This window comes from Pygoscelis adeliae, unplaced genomic scaffold (assembly GCF_000699105.1).
Source record: "Pygoscelis adeliae isolate BGI_AS28 unplaced genomic scaffold, ASM69910v1 Scaffold282, whole genome shotgun sequence".
Taxonomy (NCBI): Eukaryota; Metazoa; Chordata; class Aves; order Sphenisciformes; family Spheniscidae; genus Pygoscelis; species Pygoscelis adeliae.
Window position 1 is genome coordinate 3,154,856 of NW_008824352.1, and position 15,427 is coordinate 3,170,282.

General features: G+C 54.7%; 1 protein-coding gene across 1 annotated transcript in view; it reads left to right on the plus strand.

The window, feature by feature from the left end:
* LOC103912910 (sarcoplasmic/endoplasmic reticulum calcium ATPase 3) overlaps positions 1–15,427 on the plus strand; it is a 36,575-nt gene that overhangs the window by 6,187 nt on the left and 14,961 nt on the right. The window contains exons 4-9 of the mRNA XM_009319320.1: positions 2,053–2,134; positions 3,180–3,264; positions 3,805–4,269; positions 10,577–10,665; positions 13,352–13,454; positions 13,704–13,835. Of these exons, the coding sequence (XP_009317595.1) occupies positions 2,053–2,134; positions 3,180–3,264; positions 3,805–4,269; positions 10,577–10,665; positions 13,352–13,454; positions 13,704–13,835 (956 nt within the window). The remainder of the gene's footprint in view (positions 1–2,052; positions 2,135–3,179; positions 3,265–3,804; positions 4,270–10,576; positions 10,666–13,351; positions 13,455–13,703; positions 13,836–15,427) is intronic.

The window sequence follows — 15,427 nt, forward strand, 5'->3', positions numbered from 1 at the left end:
CTGGTGAACGTGTAATAGCTGTCTAACGGCAGCTGCCGGGTCGTACGTCTATCCTGCACTGTGCGAGTCTCTTGGGATGCTATCGCACTATCTACCCTTGAGCGGATGGCACTACCCCCATGGCACCAGGGCTCGACGCTGTCTCTAGATGCTGGCAACAGATTTTTTCATCTGCAGGTTGAGCTAATGTTTGCAAACCCTCCCCACCTTTCCCAGGGGGGAAGAGGAGCTCTTTGCTCCCTTTAAGGTGCTCCGGCTCCCTCAAGCAGCTGCAAAGTCTGAGGGAAACATTTGGGAGGGTCTGTGAGTCCCCGTGCTTAGTACGCCCCAGTTCAGCCCCCCAAAAATGGGTGTGAATGGGGAGCAGGGCAGGTCTGGCCGGACGGCAGATGTTGCACGACGCGTCCAAGAGCCCTCGTGTCTGCAGCTGGAATAAATGGCTGAGCAGTGGAGCGGTGCCAGCCCCCCTCCCGCTGCGCTCGGGGAGCGGTTTTACGAGCCCGGGGAGGAAGCGCTCGTTAAAGTCTGGGATTTGAGACGATCCTTAGCGGCCAAGCCGGCAGTGTTGTGTAACGTGACGTAAGGTGCTGTGAGCCAGGGCGCTCTCTGCCTCAATATTTCCGAAACGCCGGAGCGCGGTTGTGTCCAGCCGATAAGGGAGCGGGAGGAAGAAACCCAGCGGGAAAAGCAGCTTTAAATGGTTTTTTTAAGGAAGCACATGCGCCTCGGTGGGTGGTGATCAGTGGCTCTCAGTTGATGGGGCTGCTTCCACCCATAACCACTGTGCTGTGCCAGGAGACCCATGGATGGCTGTTTGTCTCGGCCACGAAAGGTCTTCCAGTGTCAACAGCTTCCAGTTGGTCCACGGAGCCCTGAAACGGGGTTAATAGTGGCGTTGAGAGGCTTGGGCTGCTCCAAAATGGGGATGTTTTGGGGGTTTTGCAGGGAAGAGGGGAGACGGGGATGTGGTAGGGCAGGTGATGTGGGGCAGCAGGCAGGGCCACGCCAGGATTTGGCTGGAGGGCAGAGAGTGTGATGCTTGCTGCCCTGAGGACAGCACGCCTGCACCTCTAACTGCTGTGGCTCCGCTCCAAAAAGAAGACAAAAGATACCTGCCTTCCTACCCGCTCGCTGGCAGGAGGAGGGATGCGGGTGCTCTCTGCTTGTGATGGTTAAGGGGGTCCCAGCCGCGGCGGAGGAGCGCATGTCATTGCAGAGGTGCAGCCCAGGCGGGTGGGACATGGGGGCTTGCTGGGACCCCACTCATGCCCTCTGCTCACCCGGCTGCCCTGTGCAGAGCTCCTGCCTTTGCTGCTTGTCCTGGCAAACCTGGCTCAAAGCACAGTTAGTTTTGCTCGGGTGGCAGCCGGGGAAGGTGATGGGCAGGGCTGGCAGGCAGGTCACCCGCCCCGGCAGCATCCATGTGCAGCAGGGATGGGGCAGCGCTTGCTCCTGCCGAATTTTGCATGGGGAGGTGATGCTTGAAACATGCGGTCGGTCCATGGGAGAGGGTGGAGGGTGCCTGGCATGGCACGAGTAACCCCCTCAGCCTCAGCGCTGCTGCCAGCTCCTCGGGCTGGCTGCTTTTGTGCAAGGTAATCCCCTAAAATAAGAAATTCCACAAGGTCCCATCACTGCACTGCCCGATGGCTGATTGCAACTGATGGCGCCTCTTCCCAGCTTTCTTTTTTTGACTTGCAAATTGTAGACATACAAAATTAAGCTTTACGTGCAGAAAGGAGGCATCCCGGGGCAGGACCCTGGTTTACCATGGGCTGGACCCCTCGTTGCTGCAGGCTGGGTGCTGCCGTGCACCCTCACTGCATAGGGACATAGTGATTCTCAGCAAAAGCCAGTCCCTGCCCTGGAGACCGGACAGTTGAAATAGCAAACGAGGGGAGACAGCAGGAACCGAGGTGCAAACCAGTGGCCCCAAGCCTTGGGGCAGAGCTTGGCTGTGCTGGTGTGTTCAGGGTTTGCCGTCCCCCCTCCCCGGGGCGGTGGGCGCTGCCGGTCCCGCCTGACGGAGCTGCTCTGCTCTTGCCCTTGTAGTTGGCGACAAGGTGCCAGCGGACATCCGGATCATCGAAATCCGGTCCACCACCCTGCGGGTCGACCAGTCCATCCTCACAGGTGCGTGCAGGCGTGGTGGGGTGGAGGTGGCTGCTGAAGGCAGAGCTTTCCCTCTGCTGTCTGCCCCAAGCCAAATTTTGGGGCTGACACGGGGCTAAGTGCTTTGCCGGGGTGGGAAATGGGTGGGAGAAGGAGATTGAGAACCTGGGGAGGTCCCAGCATCATCTAAAAGTCATGGCATAGGTGAGATGTGCCCAGTGCTTGGGCATCCCTCCTGCAAAATGCAAAGCATGGGGCTTTCCTGTGCAACACGTGGGGTTTCATGAGGGGCTCTCAGTCCCTGCCCATGCTCCCCCCGTGCAGCCGTCGCATGATCACCGCTGGTGCACGAGGCCTCGCAACTTCAGGGAGAGGTGACAATATTTGGGGCTTTTTTTAAGCACTGGAAAAACCCTTAAAGCTGATAATCTATGATATTTCAAAAATTCTCTTTCTCTGCTGTCAGGGAAGGCTGGTGAATGATCAGCTGACAAAAAGGGCTTCCAGTATTTCAGCTCTCGTGCATGATTTTGTAAAGGCATCGAGTTAGGAGATGGCAGCAGGGAAGGAAAAGCAATCAGAAAAAATGTTAAAAACACAGGGAAAGGAGCCCAGTCTCCTTGAAAAGTGGCTTTGTGTTAACTTAGCTCTCCAAGGGCAAAAGGAGATGCAGCAAAAGGGCAAATCTGCAAAGAACAAAACATAAACCTTCAGCAGAAGGGCTTCGGCCACCTTTCCTGTTGTGCTGCCCTACGAACCCCATCTGACCGTGCAAACCTGTGCTGCAAGCCAGCGGGCTCCCCGGAGTGGGGATTTGGCTCCATCCCGTTGGGCTGTACGGAAGCCTGTGGCCGCTAGCGATCCGCACAGGTCCTTTTCCTGCAGCCCTCATCTTCAGAGCACCTTGGCCCAGTTCTGACATCCCCATGGTGGATGTTTTGATGGTTTTGTGGCAAAGTGCTGCTTTAGAAAGCCGCGGGGGTTGTGATGCAGGCTCGTAACAGCGTTGAGCAGAGGCTGGAGAGGAAACACGGGTGGTTCATCTTCCCCCCTCTTGTCTTGGCAGGGGAGTCTGTGTCGGTGATCAAACATGCTGACCCCATCCCCGACCCCCGGGCTGTCAACCAGGACAAGAAGAACATGCTTTTCTCCGTAAGTCCCTTATGCCTGTCCCCACCTCTCCTGTGGTTTTCCAAAGAGTCGCCAAGTGAAGAGGCTGATGGACACAGGAGATCTCTGAGCAGTGCGGAAGGTCTGATGCATGAGAAAGACCTGAATCCATAAAAAGAGCCCCAAATCCATAAAAATGAGGACCTGCTTCCATGGGATTTCATTTGGGCTGTGGCACATGACGCCCTTAAATGCCTTGGGTAATCTCAGCAGGTTTTTTGTCAAGTAGGATGCATTATGGACGGGGAGAAAGTTTGTGGTTGAGCCTGGAGGTATTGCAAATTTGGGTTTCCTCCTTGCTCATGCTCCTCTTGGGCAGAAGCCAAGTCCTTGAGGGGCAAGAGAGCTCTCAGGAGGGTCTCCTGCTGCTGTAGAGTGGGTTTATATAAAATCCCAGGATGTCTCATTTTCCCCTTAACCAAGATCTCTTGTTCTCCTTTCACAACAAGCAACCCATTTCCCGGCTCAGGCCAAGAGGTTTCATGCCCACATATCCACTCTGGTCCCTTTCTTCCCTCTCAGGGCACCAACATCGCAGCTGGGAAGGCCGTAGGGGTTGTCATTGCAACAGGGGTGTACACCGAGATTGGGAAGATCCGAAACCAGATGGTGGAGACAGAGCCCGAGAAGACCCCCTTGCAGCAGAAGCTGGACGAGTTCAGCCAGCAGCTCTCCAAAGTGATTTTCCTAGTGTGCATCGCCGTCTGGGTCATCAATGTCAGCCACTTCAGCGACCCTGTCCACGGGGGCTCCTGGTTTCGGGGGGCCATCTACTATTTCAAGATTTCGGTGGCACTGGCGGTGGCTGCCATTCCCGAGGGCCTCCCGGCCGTCATCACCACCTGCCTGGCGCTGGGCACGCGCCGCATGGCCAAGAAGAATGCCATCGTCCGGAGCCTGCCCTCGGTGGAAACCCTGGGCTGCACCTCCGTCATCTGCTCTGACAAGACCGGCACACTCACCACCAACCAGATGTCCGTCTGCCGGGTGAGTGCCGGGGGTGTTTTGGGGGGCATAGGGGGTGGTGCTCTGTAAGCCTCTGAGCACTCTGCACCGCTCCATCCCCATCCTGGGGTGACGGGCTTTGCTGTTCTCACCAGACTTGTTTCATATTAGGAATTTGAAGGTGGGCGTGGAAGGTGGTTTATAGGAAGCCTTGAGCTTCCTCTCTGCCTGACCAGGGTCAATGTTTATGGCTTCTCTTGGCATGGTTGTAATTAGAAAACTCACTTTAACGAGCACACCAGTTTGGAGGTGCTGTGTTGCAGGCTTATTTCAGGGCGCCCTCTCCAGAGAGCATTTCTTCCTGCTGGGATGTGGCGTTGAGATAGAGCTTCTGGAGAAGCCAATGCAATCAGCCTGCTCTGCTCTTTTGCCTGTTTTCCCCCTGTTTGTAACCAAACCAGCGAGAAATCCTGGACCATGCAAAATTACAAAGCCTGGCCCTGTGAGGCCAAAACCTGGAGGGTCAGTGCAACGCATGGGTCCAGCTGGCCATGGTGAACTCGTGCAGAAATCCAGGGGTTAAGAGAAGATGCCCGTGACCTGGTGAAACGGTGCTTCGGTTACCCGTCCTCACCTGGCGGAAGGTCTGCCATCCGCAGTGGTGTGCAGCTGGGCTCAGACCGAAAAGCACTTCTGACGGAGGGAGCCCTGGGGTGGTTTGGCAAAGAGGTCGAAGCCTCCTGGTTTACCAAAGAGCTTTGCTCCCGCGTGCCTGACCGTACGGGGAGGTGACTTGTTAGGAACGCCTGGACCATCCGAGTACTTCTCAGTTTCCCCATTAATCCTCAAGTCTCAGGAAAGCTTTCTTTCATGGCCTTGGCGCGTCGGTTTTATAGGAGAACCTTGGAAAATGTGTTGCTGTGGGGAAAAATGGACCTGGCCACCGTCCCTCCTCTCTGACACTTGGGTAGCGTGGTGGGAAGCCGTGACCGTGCTGCAAGCTGGCCACGGGCTTTGGCCACTGGTTTGCTTGGCACAAACTACAGATGACTGGAAACATCTGATATTTCTGCCCTGTAAATGATTTAAAACAAGACATCGCTGGAATGAGGCAGTGACCAAACTGCCCACATCTTCCATGAGGAGAAGGTTCTCACCAGCCCTTCCCAAAAAGCAGCCCAGGGGACACCAGTCCTGCCCCGGGGCTGTGGGGATGTGGCCGGCTCGTGTTGCGTTTGCCATCCCTCAGGTTTCTGGTGCTGAGCCCATGGTGATGGTGCGGGTGGGTGCCAGAAATGCAGCTCTGCTGGGATGGGGCAATGCCTCCTGCTTATCAGCTGGGCATTCCCAGGCACGTGCTCACACCGCTTTCATGTTAATACCAGGGGTTATTTTTATGGGTTGATTTTCATGCCAGGACAATGGCGAATTTGTTCCTACCTCCTCAATTTTTGGGTTTTCATTTTCGGGCTGTTGGGACCAAGTGGCCAAAGCACATCCACTCTGGTGGGCTGCAGCAGTGTGGAGGTCAGAGCGGTGCCTGCCGCCCCTGGCCGACCATGGGACACTGCTGATTTTCTGCCCCCAGGATGCAGGGAAGTGAGTAAAGGGTGACCCCCAGCATTTGGGGTCTCTTTAGCTCTGCAGACTGCAGAAGGAGAGGTAGGACGTGATCCTGTCTTCCCCAAACCACTTCCTACTGGAGGATCTGCTCCTTGAACTAGGGCAGAAGTGCCACCATCTCCCCCGATGTGTGGTGCGGTTGGGAGAAGCAGGATTAGTGATCTGAGACAGGGAGAGGGCAGGAGGGTGACGGAGTGGGGCAGCAGCACTCATGAGGTTTTTAGCTTCAATCAGCCCTAAATTGGTCCAAGTTAAAATTTGCAAAGCAGCACATTTGGGGAAAAAAAAAAATCAATTCAAAATTCCATGTATCCTCCACCCCGTCTCCCCGCAACCCCCTTCTGATATCCGTGTTATTCACTTGGCTGAATCCTGACTCCCAGGGCGTGATACCGAGAGCCAGGCTGGCCTCAGGACACACAGACACGGCTGTCAATGTTTAACGGACAGGGATTCCCGCGTTGACGCAGGCAGTACGGAGGCTGCCGTCGGCTCTGCCAAGCGGCGGGTGGGTAAATATTTGCGCTGGGCGGCTGTTGGCGTGTCCTGGACGTGTTCCTGCATGGAGCAGCCGGCTCAGCTACAGCGGTGCAAAAGTCAACGAAAGCCTATCGATAACCTGGAGAAATGTGTTAATTGAGTGAGATTTAATTGACGCAGACATTTAATTTGGGTGAGCGCAGCTGTTTGGCCACAGGGTATGCTGCTGAGCAGTGCTTGCCCTTTACATCTCGCTGCCGGCATCAGGTCTGGAGAGGTGTAAAGTGACTCTTGAAAGGCTTCGAGTCTGTTTTAAAACCCTCAGCTCTTTTTAAAGGGCTGCACTGCCGGCTCGGGGTCCCGCTCGGCGCCCAGGACTTGTGGCCAAGGTGCTGGCTGAGCCAGCTCAGCAGGATGCATATGGGTGCCATATGGTTAGCACGGGCGAAGCGGTGCCCCCCAAATGCTCATGGGTGTTAAGCGCCCACTGAAGGGCTTTGTGCCGGGGGCCTCGTCCATCTGGGGTGGCCCAGACTTTGGTGCTTTTGCTCTGGCCTCGAGTCTGCCAGAGGTTACAGCTCTTCAGTAACGCAGTAAAGCCGCAAACCCACTTAGTAAATCAGATTAAACCTGTGATTTGTGTCACTCATCTTATGGTCAACTGGGGGTCTCCGAGACCGCCATCTCACCCAGCCCACGGTGCGGAGCAACCAGGGACAGCCTTCTCCCAACCATTAAATAACCGTGCAGATGGGCGTGATGGGAGTCTGGCAGGGAGAGAAGGGGGCAGAGAGGCATTGTAGCTCTGCTCTTGCGCATTTAAATCAGTCTCCTAAAAGTTGCAGCACCCTTTTATGCACCGTAACTTAATTTTCCAGGAGCACGAGGGTGGCGTTTGAAAGTCAGGACCCAAAGCGGAGATGAGAGTGTGGCTGTGTGGGCTCAGGGCTGCTGCTGCGTGGGGCTGGAGCGGGGCGATGCTGGCACCCCATGTCCGGGAGAGGGAGGTGGCTGGTGACGTTTGGCTGTCTCCGAGATGGCTGGTGTTTTGGGGAACAACAGCAGAAAGGGGTTTATTTTCAGTAAACCTTGTAGCAGAGCCTGGACGTGCAAACTCCTGTCCCCGGTGCAGCCGCCCAGGAGCTGTGTGGGCGCTATTTGCTTTTTAATCACCAGGGCACTGTGCCTTGATTCAGCAGTTTTGTCCGTCTAAACCGGTCACTAATTAATGGGAGACCTTGCTGGGGGTTTCCCAGGGGCTTTGACCGAGCCGCCAGCTGTGGCAGTTGCCGGTGGGTACCTGTTGGACAGGGCCACTTCCAGCGCAAGAGGAAAATTATGCTGATCTGTGGGCTGATTGATGGATAAATGACTGATGATTACAGCCTCTTACTACTCCAGACAGCAATCCTATCTTGTCTGCCTTTTGATGAGTAGTTTTTTTAAAGATACTACAGAAAATACAGAAATGTGGAGACGTATCCTTCGCATCTCTCTTCCCCGTGAGCCTGCAGCCAGATGCCCTGTGCTGCTCTGGGGACAGTGCAGCTGTGAGTGCCCTTTGCTTTCTAAAAATACACGCCAGCAGCGTCCGGCTGTGTGATACAGCGTTGGGGCCAGTCAAGATCTGCAGGAGAGGAGGAGCAGGGCGCTCTCTTCCACAAGCACATAGTAATGTTTTCCTTTCCATCTCTCTGTTGCATTAAAACTCCAAATCGCCGGCGTGATTTTAGAAGGGTTAAGGGCGGGGGGGTGAGCAGGGGGAAGCCCTGCGGGGTGCTGGCTGGGTTCCCCTTGCTGGATGCTGGAGCTGGTCACCATGGCAGTGCAAGAGGTCAGGCAGCCCCTCTGTGAGCATCTCTCTTCGGCAGCCCCCCCAAACTGCCCAGCCGAGCTGCGGCACGCAGCTTTGCCACCTCCTGCTATTGCTCCTGGTATTATTTATATTATTTTTGTGATGGGAACCATACCTGTCCTCTTTATGGATTAAGGCACAGCTATTTCCTCTGGACTGTTTGCCCTGCCTGCAAACCTGCCCCCTTTTCAGCCTAGAAATCTGCTGAAACATTGCGCCAAAAAACCTTTGCAATCCGCCAGCCGCCCCCTCGCTCTGCCAGTCACGCAAGCCGGGAGCAGGCAGGAAATTTGATATAACCTCTGGTTGCTGTGGGTTACGCAGCACCTTTTTAAATAGGCATGGAAAAATAAAGGGCTTGGAATGATTTATTTTTTTTCTTTTCCTTTTTTAATAAGAAAGTTGCTATTGTGAAAGTAGTAATTGTTTTGTAGCTGTGAGCATTTGAAAACAAACAGGCCCATATCAGGCAAAACCACCAGTGGCTGGGGTGGATGCTTTCAGTTTTTTTAATAAATAGGGGTCCGGTCGGCATTTCTGAGTGCAGGAGTCCATTTTCTGAAGAGACCAGGAGATTTTGGCTCTCTAGAAGGCCGATGGCGTTGGACATCTTAAAAAGAGATGAAGGATGCTCACCCTTCGAAGGTCCCTTTTGGTGTTGCAGAAGCCTCTGCTTTGGGAAGTTTCAGCCACACTTCATCTCCGTTCCTGGAGTCCACCACCTCGGCGCAATTCAGTCACTGAAGGAGATGCAATGCGTTTTGGCTTTCTTTATTGAGGTCCTTCACGCATTAGTGTTTGCAGCTCCTGCCAGAGGAGCTCAGTGCCTCAGCAGAGGGCCCGGGATGTCCTGAGTCTCTTCTGCAACCCTTTGGCTTGTGATTTTCTTCAGGGATGCTGAGGGGCCTCGAGGAAGGGCTCTGGGAAAGGAGCTGAGGGCGATAGCCCAGCAAATGGGGTATCTGCAAATAGCTATGAAGCTGTGGGGAGGTTGCTTTGTGCTCAGAAGTGTTTACACAGGAGACATATGCTTTGAACCTCCTGCTTTGATTTGCCCAAACCTGTAAAATACGGAGGTGAGACAACCCACCGAGGTGTCCTGGTGCTAAACCTGCCATAAACATGCTTCCCCGAGCTTGACCTTTTTTCCTTGGCTTGGCCCTAAGCCTGCACCTGGGGATACGGGGCTGCATGGGGAGGTCTCACACCCACCAGTCAGCGTGTCTGCACTGGTGGGGTGTCCTTGTATTATTAACAATAATTAATAATAATAGTAAATTAACCTCTGTTAGTTGCTGGAGGAAGCATGGAGGGGAGAGAAGTGGATGGTACCCAGAGCCGTTGCATCTCTGGTGCTGAGCGATGCTTCCCAATTTCTCCTGCGGAACATCTCAAATGAACAGAGGAAAATAAATAGGGAAAATAAATGATTTGAGACAGGGTGGAGAGGGACAGTTGCCCCTACACCCACTTTCTGGAGCCGTCGAGCAGGTCTGGAGAGCCGAGGACATCGCCTTCCTGCAGCCATCCTCCCTCCTGGCTGCTCCCCACAGGCGCTTGCGGCTGGGGAAACACATTCATCAAACCAATTTTATTTATTTGTTTATTATGTTACTTTTTTGCTGAAGTGTGTGTCATAAATAATGATTAAGCAGAAACGAGCGTGGCCGAACTGTTGCCCCGGCTGGGGTCGGGCACTGCTCTTGCTGCCACTGGAGGTGCCCCCAAAGGGTGGGCTGTGCAAGGGGGCATTGGGAGAGCTTGGGGAGAAGGGGGATTTTTACTGTATTTTCAGGGTTTTTTTGTTTTGTTGCTCTCACTGTAGCAGCAAGAGAGAAACTGGAAGGAGTTTGAAAGGCAAAAATCACTAAAAAGGGAGTGTATGGGACTTCTATGGCTTCCCGGGGCTTTATTACTGAGCTGCCACACTGCCAGTGCCGAGCTGCGATCCCAGTAACGTGCAAGGCGAGCTGGTGGCCGAGAGCTGGCTGGAAAAGGGCAGCAGGGGCAGCCCCTTCCCACAGCTCCTGGCTGGTCAGATCCTGCCCTGCGGAGGCTTTCCAGGGCAGCCGAGGCAGGAGCAGAAACCCGGACCCGGTTCCTTCTCTGCTCCAAGAAAAACACAGGCACCTTCTTAGGAACTGGCTCAGCATCGCTCCTCTCCGATGGAAAAACAAAAAGAGCTGGAGGAGGCGAACATGAAAAAGGCAGGGGAGAGCTGGAAGGATTTGGGGACAGCCAGGACTGGTGGGCGACCAGGGAGGGGGCTGAGCCCGGTGCCGGTGGGGCCATCGCTGGGACGGTACCGGCTGGTGGGTCTCCCGGCTGGGCATGTGGGTTGTACCGAAAAACTGCTGCCTAAAGCTCTGTCTCCATCTTTCCCCCTTGCAGATGTTCATTATGGAGAAGGTGGAGGGCACCCAGTGCAGCCTGCACGAGTTCAGCATCACCGGCTCCACCTACACCCCCGAGGGACAGATGTGAGTGCGGGTCCCCCCCTCTTCGCGGGTGACATGGGGTGGCCCTGGGCTGGCAGCACGGTCAGGGGGAGGCGGGAGGGTCGAGTTCATGACCACGGCTGGGGGAGCCCAGGCTCGCCCTGCGAGCTGGGGAGAAAGAGGGGTTTTCCGTGGTGGTTTGCAGCCATGCTGAACCCTGCCTGTGGAGATACCTGCTGGGCACTGGTTTTTGGCTATGCTGGGCTTGTAAGCGTTGGGTGGCTGCCCTTCGCTTTCGGTGGGAGCCAGGGCAATTGTTTCACCGTCCCTCGTCGCTGGGTCCTGCCCGGCGTGGGGGGCAGTGCGCCCCAGCTCTGCCTGCCGCCCTCCCACTGCTCAGCAAAGGGGCTCCTGCACGCTTGGCTCTCCCTTCATTAGCAATCCCGATAAAATGAGCCCGCTTTGAACTGGAGAAGACGGCAAGTGTGGGAATAGCGATGAACGAGGCTTTTCGCAGTACGTGCTCATTCTCCAAATTTCTGAAGCCTGTGCATTTTTGGTATCAGCCAGCAACTGTTGCCCCCACCCCAAGCAGGACCCAGGGCCGGCAGCTTGTCCGGGAGCTGCACCGCCGGCGATGTGTGGAGGGACTTGCAAACGGCTGCAAACCCCAGCAGGAAAGCGCTCCCCGAGCCCCGCATCCTCGGCAGGGATGGCCGAGATGGCTGCTGTGCCCACGGCACGATCCTACTGATGTCAGGACGCGTTTCGGGGGAGACATGGGCTTTGCTGAGCTGCAGCCGAGGGCAGGGAGTGGAAGCCAGGGGCTTTTCCCTGGTGCATTATTACACACACGGGGCTTTCTGTCATTGTGTCTGTGTATTCCCCCTCCTTTGAAAGGAGGTGATGCTCCTTAGTGTGGGAAAAGTCTGGGAAGGAGGAAGATGAGAAGCTCAGCCGGTGGTTGGAACACTGTCTGCGCCCCTTCACTTTGCTGTGTGATCCCGGGCAAGTTCTTCACCACGGTCCCTTCTGCTTGTATCTGGAGCAACTATAATTCATCCCAGCCTTGGACTTAATTTCATGAATATTTATAGAGCCAATTTGATCCTTGGCTAGGAATCTTCATTAAAAAGTGAGCCAGGTCATAAGCTGGTATCAATCAGTGCGTTTCAATTAAATGAGGAGGACTGAGGAGCTGAACTTGTGTCTGCTAACCTCTGAAGCTGCAGTGTCCCCTCTCCGCCGGGGACTGCCTGTGGTGAGGCTCTGCATTGGTCTGCAGCAATTCATGTTGCTTTTGAGTTTTGTTTCAGCCCCGTGCTCGCCTTGCGTGTCGAGGGGCGTGCAAGGGCTCGCTTAGGTGTGACGGAGAGAAACCCCTCCATTCCCCTGGGGCTGGTGGGACTGAAATGCTTGGAGGACTCGGTGGCTTTGCTTTAGTCTGGTCTCGGTGTGGGGAATATTACGTGCTTGGCCTCGGGTTTGCTTGCGTCCCCACACAGCACCCATCCAGCAGCGCCTTTGCTGATGCCTTTCCCGGCACGCAGATCTTGTCCAGCTCTGTGCAGGGATGGCCGACGATGGGGACGTATCCCCCATCCCTTCCCACCAATATCCAGGGGATCACAAACTGCAAAAGGCATCCCCGGTATTTCCACCTTCCCAAACATCAAAACCCGGCCCAGAGTGTCTGCAGGATCCCTCCTCCACCCGCTGCCTTTCCCCTGCCCATGAGCCCGGGGCTGGGCAGCATCCTCTGGGCAGGAGGCAGTGGCTCTACCCTGCCCGCTCGCAGCCCAGCGCAGCTTTGTGTCCCTCAGCAAACAGATTTTTCAGATTTTCTTGGCCGCTCCCTGTTTTCCGCTCCTGAGCTGTAACAAGGGCTCCAAAATGTTCTTTCCATTGGGAACCAGCAGTGGAATAAACTGATCCTAATAAATGCCTGACAAATTATTTTTCCAGCAAGCAGATGACCGGCTGGGTTTATACAGCTCTAACCTGCAGTTACCTCTCCTGGAGCCGGGATAATTTTTTATTTCCCCTGAAAACCACCGCTGCCATTTCTGCCACCGGGCAAGAAGCAGCGTCCGGCTTGACTGGGTTGTTTAGGGCTGTTCCTTTCCAGCGACGTTTGTGCTCCTTTACATAGCAAAGAGCTGCTGTTTAGGAAGCAAAGGCCACAGTTCGCCGCTTGCTTAGAAACAGCCACAGCAATGTAGTTGTTAAATTTGTCTGCCGCTCTTAAATGCTCCCTTGGGTGCCCTTCGGCTCTCCGGAGCGCGAAGCAGCATCACGGGGAGGAGAAGGGACTTGCTGCCGGTCCTACAGCTCCTCTGGATCCCCAGCAACTGGAAACCCTTGGGGGAGTGAATGTTAATTTGAATTTCTTTGCCCCTTTTCTCGTCCATCATCTTTATCATCAGCCTTTTGACAGCCCCTGCTTTCAGGTCCAATGCTCTTTGGAGCTCCTCGGCAGCCCCCTTTATTCTGGGGCACTTCCAGAGTTTATTTGCCTCCTGCGATGATACTTTATTTGCAACTAGTCCTGCCCTATTTGGTAAAGCACAAAATGCAAACTCAAGCGTTTATTGCCAAGCCCGGGGCTTCAACTGGGCTCCTTCTCCCTCTTTTCAGAAAATTTTACAAGGGATATATAGGAGAAGCTAAGTATTATTTGAACTTGTAAGCTGGTGTAAGGCTTTGGGGGTTTGTTTTCTCCCCGCAGTCTGAAGGACAAGCAGCCGGTGCAGTGCGGGCAGTACGACGGGCTGGTGGAGCTGGCCACCATCTGCGCCCTCTGCAACGACTCCTCGCTGGACTACAACGAGGTGCGGGGGGCACCAGGGCCGGGGTGGTGCGGGGGACCGGCGATGCTCTTCCTTGCACTTTGGGCCACTTTGGGGCAAAGCCAGCTGAGGTTTGTCCCTTGGGATCCCCTGCCCTGGCTTCAACTCATCCCAAGGCGATGCTCTGGGAGCCCCGGGGTGGTACAGTGGGCAACAGGATCCTTGGTCGGAGCAACAGGTAGAGGATGTTCTCTAAAGCTTAAGCTCCTTTTTTTTTTTTCTGCCCTCTAGTCCAAAAAAGTCTACGAGAAGGTGGGGGAGGCCACTGAAACAGCCCTGACGTGCCTGGTGGAGAAGATGAACGTCTTCAACACTGACACCAGCAAACTGTCCAAGGTGGAGCGAGCCAACGCCTGCAATTCAGTGAGTGGGGGGGGGAGGCCCCTGTGAGCTCCGGTGCCGGGGGACGGGAGGGAGAGGAGGGCTTTGGGACAACTGTTATTTGAGCAATAACCGCTTGCAATGTTCTAAGGGACCGATCTGCCACAAGGATGCAATTTCCTGGCTCGCAGGGGGCTGAGCTGGTTTTGGAGCAGATAGATAGTGCAATGGTGCGGGGTGGGAGGGCTGATGCCGGGGTCGTGGGGACTAACCTGAGTCCACATGGAGCTTTGGAGCAGGTGATCCCCAAGGCTCAAACTCAGCCCAATCCCTGCTCAGCCGGGAGAGACCCCCTTGGTGATGGCCAGAGCTGTGGCTGCAGATGAGGAGGTTTGGAGTTTTGTAGCTCCGCAGCAAATCTTTAGGTACCCGGTTTGCACTCAGCAGCTGTCCTCCGTAGCGTGAACCAAACCCCGTTCCCCAGAGCCATGCCTGCCTGAACAAGGCTTGCTCTTTGGAAACATCTGGTTTTGATGTGAAAATATCCTGTGCTGGCTATTCCCCTACTCCAGCTCTCCAGTGTCTCCCTGTTTTCTTGGTGAAAATACACTTTTATTTCATGTCTGGATTTACTTGGCTTTGGTATCATGCTGTTAGATCTTATAATGTCTTTGCTTGGTCAAAGGAAGGGCTCTCTGTTCTGGCATTTTTTCCCCAGATAGGTCCGAGCAGGTCATAATAAATCCCGACTCCTTTCTGATAAGGAAGATGGAATTTCCCAGCTGTACATCAGTCCGGCAGCTGCTTCGTTACGCATGTCCATCACTACCCTTCCACTCAGATGCCAGCCTGGGTTCGGTCACTGGTGCTTCTCTCCTTACTCTTGTGTTTGGTCAGGGACAAAAACCCCTTCCTTGGAGTTTCCTGGCAGCGTTTCTTCACTGCTTCTTGATTTTGCTCCCCGTGGCTCCGTGCTTTGAAATCTCCGGTGGGATTTCGGGGTTTCCACAGCGGCTGGCTGCTCCCAGGTGTCCTTGCCGCTGTGCTGAGCGTGCAATGCCCAGCGGGGACAGCACTGCTTTTGTGGGCACAAAACTTCCTGCCGACGTGTAGTCACTGCACTCGTACCTGTGCTGGGTTTGGCCTCCGAGAGCTGCTTGGTGTTTCCCTGGTATGTCCACAGAGAGTGCCCGCGTTTTGCGTGGGCAAATCCCCTTTGTGCATCTCTCACATGTCTCCAGCTCCCGCTCGCAGCTTCGCTGCAGTAGGAGCAGCCTTTTAACTTTGAACTTGCAAGGTTTTACCCCAAAAGGAGTCTTCTTTTCCTTTGTCCCCTTCACTAATTTATTTAGATTTAAGTTGCTGTAAAAGTCCTGTGCAAAAAGCTGCTTGTGTCCCCATCACAAGCAACACCCTCCTGGCAACAAAAAATAATAGTCATTTAAGCAGCTGAGCCATGCAGAACAAGGTTAGCATCAACATCCCCGCTGCCCTCTCCGGAAAGTACTTTGGCTCGGCCCCAGATGCCCTGCTCATTAAATGGCTTTTTTGGGACAAGATGTGTCCTCCCGGGAGCCGGGCTCAGCTGCCGTGATGCTGATGTGGATGCGCTAACAGGGGATTGGTGCGGGGCG